At 32.6% G+C, this 7,859-nt stretch overlaps 1 protein-coding gene and 1 long non-coding RNA gene across 2 annotated transcripts; both read right to left on the reverse strand.

The window, feature by feature from the left end:
- Positions 1-480: 480 nt before the first annotated feature.
- Positions 481-2,172, reverse strand: LOC124458492. Its single transcript, XR_006953221.1, has 5 exons — positions 2,071-2,172; positions 1,756-1,933; positions 1,526-1,627; positions 1,291-1,453; positions 481-876 (listed from the first exon to the last, which is right to left on the reverse strand). It is a non-coding gene; the product is annotated as an uncharacterized LOC124458492 (long non-coding RNA).
- A 99-nt stretch (positions 2,173-2,271) lies between these two features.
- Positions 2,272-5,893, reverse strand: LOC124458488 (DNA polymerase zeta catalytic subunit-like). Its single transcript, XM_047008498.1, is given in 11 exon segments — positions 2,272-2,401; positions 2,495-2,639; positions 2,642-2,708; positions 3,127-3,234; positions 3,401-3,470; positions 3,652-3,672; positions 3,831-3,921; positions 4,763-4,880; positions 4,952-5,153; positions 5,222-5,352; positions 5,848-5,893. Coding segments are annotated over 6 exon segments (465 nt in total). The 5' UTR covers positions 3,663-3,672; positions 3,831-3,921; positions 4,763-4,880; positions 4,952-5,153; positions 5,222-5,352; positions 5,848-5,893; the 3' UTR covers positions 2,272-2,337.
- Positions 5,894-7,859: the final 1,966 nt, after the last annotated feature.

The following is a 7,859-nucleotide window of genomic DNA, read 5'->3' on the forward strand; positions in this document are numbered from 1 at the left end:
CCCTGCTCGAGCACTTCGTGCTCAGCGCTGCCGAGCCCCCTCCGAAACGATGCTTTCTTAACATTTATTTCTAAAGATAGTTTTTAAAACATATAGATTCCATATTTTTAAACGACAGATTGTAACCTCGAGATTTTTACCCCCCTTTGAAACACGGCCTTTTTCACACTACTTTGAAACAATGACTTTTTTACGCAGCTTTCTTTACATGGCCTTTTGCTGAGGGACGCCTTTTGAGCCATGGTCTTATTTTGCGCTGTTATAAAGATAGTTTTTACCCACGGTTAAAAGTAGTATCGTACATGGGGGATATGAGAGCACTTTTTGTGCTCTCGAACCCCCATGTACTATACTACTTAAAGAATGTTTCAATGATACATTCTGTATAATTATTAAAAAGAAAACTTAAAACGCTATAAGCACATTAAACAAACAATTGTCGAATGCGTCAGCAACCAACCTGGTGAAACGTTAAATGAATTGAAGAATTAAAAATTTTATTAACATGAAAGTTGTTTAAAAGTGACTATTTGTTATTCGGCTTATTTTGATATCTATGTTGCGTGCTTCGTTGTTTGTCCGTCTATGCTTAATTCATTTTTTGCTTGCATTTATGTGTCTGTTGATATCGAAAATAATGAGTTACAATGAAACAATGTTAGTGGTCCAGAAACAAAAGATATTTTACTAATAATAGAAATGACATTGTTTAGTATATCCAAAGAAGTTTTGTTAATTGAGCAAAAAAATATTTCTTGTGATCATTTATGTACATTTATACCTGTATTAGATGGCAATCCTTGACAGAATAGCGAAATGATGATCCATTATGATCCATTATAACTTACTGGAATTCCAAAACCCTTTAGATTTGTACTATAAAAATATGAATGTTTAAATTACAAAGTTTAACCATGGTGAAAAATCACTGAAATTGAACGATAACTCCACTCCATGGAACAAACTTTGTATTGATTGATTGTATCTATATTATATATTTACGTAAAAATATATTAATCAATAATAAAACAAATACATAAATGAATATATAATATAGATACAATTAATCAATACAAAGTTTGGGCACGGTCTGTTACAATGGAATGCGGCGAGTTATCGTTGTTTATACAATTTCAGTGATTTTTGGCTTTGGTTTAACCTCACAAAGTTAAATCTATAACAAATGTGCTTCGCCAAGAAAATGCTCTAGTGAAAAATGTGAAATCTCTATTTCATCAAGATTTCAACGATGATGATATACCATCAGCATTTGGTGGTTATATTGTTTACCTCTGACTGACCATAACATTCTTCAATTGTTTTTTTGAAAGTCTTTTAATGTCATTCCATATTCCATATTTGTTTTTAACTTCTCTAGTTTAAACATAACAGGACAATCCAGTGATATACAGCTCAGTTTTTCATCTCTAGCTCCACAACACTGAAAACATATCTACAATATGAAAAAAAATTAAATGTCATGAAAAAGACAAACGATCATTATTAGGTTATTTATTATGCATACCTCTTTAAGATGACTGTATTTTCTTTCCCAGTTCCCCACTCTACTTCCCAGAATAAAGACAGACTTTTGAGGGTTGCTACGACAACTTTGACACAAACCGTGCTGTGTTAATTCTTCACATACAGGACAGTGTAATGTTGTAAAAAACCGAGATATCGAATGCTAAAATTTGTTAAAATAAATTAATTTAGCTTTTGCATCAATTTATGAATGTACTTATGTCAACTAACTTTTTGTTTCCTTGCAATAACACGATGTCGAGGGATATAGCGGGGTAGTTGTGTATACCATGGAAACACATCAACACCAATCAAGGAAAAAACTCGATCCAATGGAGGAAGTATTTGTTTCTGAACATAGTAGATGGTATTGAGGCGTAGATTTTTAACATTTAACACATCAATAGGACTGAAGAAAATTAAAACAAGAAGATTGTTTAATGAAGACAATCATATTTATACTAAAGTATTTATTAATAACATTCCAACAGCTTTTGTCATGATACATTACGTAAAATAATGAATGACAGCAAAATTTGAACTTACTCTTTAACCAATTGAATCGATGGTAGTCCAGGTCTGCCGTTAACAATAACGTAAGGTACACGTTCCCCCACGCGAGGTTCCGCGTGACGATCATGTGACAAATGACGTCTATACAAAAATAGGTAGCTTTAAACTCAAAACTACCCCTCCACCGTGCAGAATCTTGTGTGATTGAATGACACAGTAAATATTGTCAATTGTTCCACACCTTAGCGACCGCTGGGCATGTATCTATTCCTTTCGCATCAAACACTGGATTTTTCTGTTCTAATGTTTCGTACATATAACCAACGTAACGTTTCTTTGTTTGAAAAACACAAGGCATATATACCTAAAAATAATCCCTAGTTATACATAAATGTATCTTAAAGTCCAAATCTCTCAAATAGATACAATTTTACAGTAGATAAAAACGTTTTCAAACTTTAGTTTCACAGGTTTAGGATTCTCTGCAGTAACAGCATCAACAATTTCTTTTCCAATCTTAAACTCTTCCTCTTTACTGGCACCTTTTACTAATAGGAAAAGACTATCGGTGTTCCCATATAGCACACAAGCACCCCACTCATCCTTTGTTTCACGAGATGGATAGCTCGTTCCAGGGTCTCGCGTGCTTTACGAACAATGACGTCAGCAATCTGATGAAAACCAGAAAAGAATGTTTTTAAGAGTAAAATGAATCCAGTATGACAATAAGCACTTGATAGATTTTCAATTTGAGCATGTTACTAAGTCCACGCTCACGATAATCATAATAATCAACATGTATCTATATCATATATATTATATATTTACCAATTATCTGTAGTAAATATATTATATATCTATTGTATCTAAAATATATATGTGTATTGGTAAATATATAATATATATAATATAGATACAATCAATTAATACAAAGTTTACAGCGCAAGGTCTGTTTAGATGGAATGGGGAGAGCTATCGTTTGTTTAAATTTCTATCATGACTACAAAGTTTACGGCACAAGGTCTGTTTAGATGGAATGGGGAGAGTTATCGTTTGTTTAAATTTCTATCATGACAAGATCAAAGTTACCTCAACACAAGGCATTTGTCCTGAGAAGTTCGCTGATGTGTAACCATAAGTGACATTTGCAATTAACTTTAAAGCAAGTTGTCGAGCATCAAGAAGTTGAAGAAGAGTCTAAAATGTAAATTATTTATGATATTGAATGATTCAAGAAAACAAACGAAGAGTGGAAAGGCATCTTTTTTGAACATGATGAAAACTCCATGACGTTTTAGCTACTGGATCTTATAAAAACATCAAAGATCGCTTCAAAAACAAAGGTCTAAGAAAACCAACTTACTTTATCATCTTTACAATCTTTCATAGCTTTCTTTACCATAATACGTGTGTCTAATATCTCCTCTAACATTCTAAAATAAATCAAACTTATTGAACATATAATAACCCAAGATATCAAGACCCATTTAGGAAAGTAAAGAATTAAGAAGGAACGCTATGTACTATGCAAACTATACAACAAAATGCAAATGTTATTGTTTCAACAATTTTTTGAATTAATAAAAATGTGACCTGTAACCAAATGGAGCTTACATGAATATCATCTTGCAGTTTCTGAAAGGAAATGTATTGTTTCAAATGTATTGCTTGTCGTGATGGTAACTTATTAAAAATTCTCACCTCCAGTAATGTTGAAGGAACATTCAAAGATGTACAACCAAACTCAAAATGAACAACGACATGTAAGACAGAGAAAATGACTTTTTAGCTACCTTAATTTTACAATCCATGCAACACGAAAGAAGAAGATGAGCAGAATTCGGAAAGAATCTTATTGCAGAAACACCTTTAGTGTGACCAGACCTAAGAGAAAGATAAAATAATACAATAATACATAAGTAAGAATATCTCCATTGCTTTCTTTTATCACGACGGTAGAAGGATGAACTACAGGAAAACAAATACTTAAATGTTATTAAAAAGTGCTGTATAAAGTGAATATTTGCATCAGGAAGTATCGTTACGTTTTTGTCGAGGTTAGTAGAGTCCTGTGAAGGACTGTTGGTGTTGATGTTGACTGACGTTTCGACAACCTTAGCAGTAGTCATCTTCAGAGTCAAATGATAAGTAAATGTCAGGTTAGCCGTGTTTCTTAAAACAAGTGCTAAGGAAGTCCAATACAATATCTACAAACATACGTACGTAGTACTAGAACAAATCATTACTTTATAATAAATAATACACTGATAAATATGATTTTATAAACATATCAAATGATCACCTAAACGTCTTGACTCAAACAGAAGCATCGTATTAAAAAAACGCTCATATTTTAAGTTTATATTTGGATGAGACGCTTTCTCTAATGAATACTGTAATGTATAATTGAACTTCCTCAATACCATCAAGAATTATATCATTAACTGTCTTTAAACTTAATTCAATTATTGCGTGTTTTCCTTAAAATCTACAAAATTTAAAGCATATTGATGACTCAAAGTCAGACGTTCCATGACGTTTTCAATTACATTTTAGCAAGTAAACTTTCATATTTCTTCCGTTTTTGTTTTACAGTAAAGTAACAGAAAACAAACAAAAGCAAGAACAACTAAAATTCAGTAGTGTGTTTAACGTCATTTCTGGTATTTTAACTTCCATTTTTTGATTTTGAATAAATGAACTAAACGGAGAATTGTTTACATACCACGTATGAATATGTTGTTTTGGCAGAAAGCAACGTTCTGGAGGAGTATCTGACTTGAGATTAATGCCAAGATATTGGGGAACGTGAAGATATGATCTTCCTTGACTGTCATATGCATCTTTCAGTAAAAAATAATTACATTTGGTAAAGTTTAGGAAACTACAAGAAAGTATAAAAATTCTAACTTACTGTGTAATGTGGATTTCTCTTTTGAAGGTTTCACATCATCTTTCTTTGATTTGTTTTTTCTCGATAAATCATACTCCTCAAGTATTGTCCAAAATAATTGTTTGATTTGAAAAATATCTTTATAAAACTCTTTATTTGGGTAATTGAAATACCTCAGATGGTTTAGCAATAGTTTCTTCATCAAAAAACTTACTCCATTGTCCTATAGGATAAAAGAGAATAAGAGATAGTAGGACAACCTTTCAAAAGTTATCATTATTGTAATCGCACCCTTGTATCCATCAATCACACCAGGATCTCCCCTATCCTCTCTCTTCTTCTTATCTCCCACCTGCTGTTTTGTAGCTTCAAACACAGTCAATCCCTTGCTATCCTTTGCTTTCTCAACATCCCCAACAAATCTTAATGGATAACAATTGATATAAACATAAAACATTACCAAGTCTATTAACTAATACTTAAGAGCCATGTACTACATTACGTTTTTAAGGTAATTTCATGACAAAGCACATTCATCATATTCCACTCAAATAAACATTTATCAGCTTGAATCATTTCAAAGTAATTGAGTGATATAATACTTCAGCATTATTCTATTTAGGACTTGATGCATTCATTGAGGAACATGTTTGATGTAGGAGTGTTCAATACCCTCTACATATTTTGAATTATGTATAAAAAGTTAGTCCGGAAAGTAATAAAGGATGAAAAAGTTGGTTTGTATTGGGTTTTAGTATCAATCTACACTACAATAAATCATCCCCACAATGTAAAACACATAAAATTTTGGAGAGATGTGTGTTCTTGCACTAACATGACTATCGTTGAAGATGTATGCTATATCATAGTTATGTTATAAGCACATTGTAACATTATATACATATATTGTAACTAACTTCTCTTCAAAGTGAGCTGTGTCATCACTTGGATCTAATGCATAACTTGTGATTTATTAAAAACAAAAAGATCACACATAACTCATTAACAAACACATTTTTTCTCAAACTATGCTTGCTTTTGCTCTTACCGTAACTTGAGAATGTTTTTAGTTGATTATCAAATTGAAATTTACTGATATGAACTGGCTCAACATAGCCAAACAACATATTTTTATGTGCTCTTTGCTGCTTCGTTTTAAATGGATTTTGAGGTCCAATCTAAAATAGTAGACTTCTTCAAAATCATGATTTTGTCCATGTGCATGTAAATGGTGACAATAATTAAATTATTAACGTACCGAAGCAGAAAAGAGTTCGTCATACTTTGCATTAAATGTAACTTCTTTCATTGAAGGATCGATGTGTCTTTTCCAATTAATTCCTTCCTTTAAAAGATAACAAATCGTATCATAGATTTAGCCTTGGTGTTGGTAGTTGCCTAGTTAGGACTTTGGATAAAAACTATTACACTTTACCTTACCATCAACAATTGGCGCGCTGTTTAAAAGAAACTTAGATTTTAGAGCATCCATATTGACAGTTCTCTCGATTGACTTTTCACCTTCTTTAGATTTACCTTTATTACTTCTCTCTTCATCAGAATAATCACTTTGATAAGACAACAACGATTTAGGACTTGCAGCTAAATCGAGAGATCGGAGCACAGAAGCCATATTGAAATTTGTCACGTGAAACGTGAACTGAAAGATAAATATTAAATGTCACCATCGTTACTCGCGCGAATTGTTTTATCGTCTTGCCGCGAAATACGATTTTACCCACTTTAACTTTTTTTTGTAAAAAAACATCATCCTATGCGCATTGTCAACTTTCTTGTTCTCCTTCCATTGTATTGCTCTATAATAAAGCTAAATATCTTAACGTTTTAAGTTCTTTATTATTCGTGAAAAGTGGTATGTGAAATAACAATACGAAGGTTTTGCAAGTTTAATTGCTTCATCACACTAAGCATAAGCACATACATTATAACTGAATTGCAAACACTACTTTCGCTGTAGAGTAAGTCAGAATACATGAAACTACTTGACAACTGCCGTATTGGCAATACTTTGGAAATGATTGGTAATAATTATAACAATATCAGCAGTGTTGTTATTATAGTATTTTAAATTTATAATAAGCTACTAAACATAAACATATTCTGACTTACCCCGGAACTTTCACTGCATTGCACTACTTGCAAATTTTATGCAGTTATTTAGGTTATTTAGTTCAGACCTTTGCAGTGCAATGGGGATGGTGGTGCAAGGCAACATAAATATAGGCCCTGACATGACATAGGATGCATTAAAAATTCATAATATTGAAATGGAAATTAGTTTTGTTAATTATATGTACATAATTTATTTGGAGGTTTTGTCTCTCACAAAAGCTTCAAAAAAGATAGAGCCCGTACTGAGCAAGCTAACTAGAGGTCAGGCTTTTGAGTCTTTGTTGCCAAAGATTGAGAAATGGTTTACCAAAGGTGTAAATTGCAGTACAGATGATGATTCAGTTGTTGATCCTTGCCATGTAACATCTATGCCAAGTATGGACCAGTTGCAACAATGGAGAAAAATAGTTGAGGCATCAAGTACAAGCAAAGGAGCATGTATCAACACATCACAAGGAAGGTTAGATATCAATTGCATCACCAATCTGCAGAAATTTCACACCTTAAAAAGCATACAAGTAGAAGTCGAAGAGGAAATTGCCTGGTTTTCACGACCATTGAACAAACCAGACACGGTGGTGGAACATCCATCAGCTGCTTCAATTACAGCCTTTCAGAAGCTTTTGTACAGAACCCCATATAGTGAGATTATGAAAGAACGAGGATTGTCATCCAATGAGATGTCCAGGTTATGTGTTGACAGATGGGTGTCAAGTGACCACATATGCTGGTTGACAACAAACCTAAACCAAAAGAAAACAGATGCATATTATGTGTACCTCAATGGAACAAAACC

Source organism: Xenia sp. Carnegie-2017, unplaced genomic scaffold (assembly GCF_021976095.1).
Source record: "Xenia sp. Carnegie-2017 unplaced genomic scaffold, XeniaSp_v1 HiC_scaffold_6, whole genome shotgun sequence".
Taxonomy (NCBI): domain Eukaryota; kingdom Metazoa; phylum Cnidaria; class Anthozoa; order Malacalcyonacea; family Xeniidae; genus Xenia; species Xenia sp. Carnegie-2017.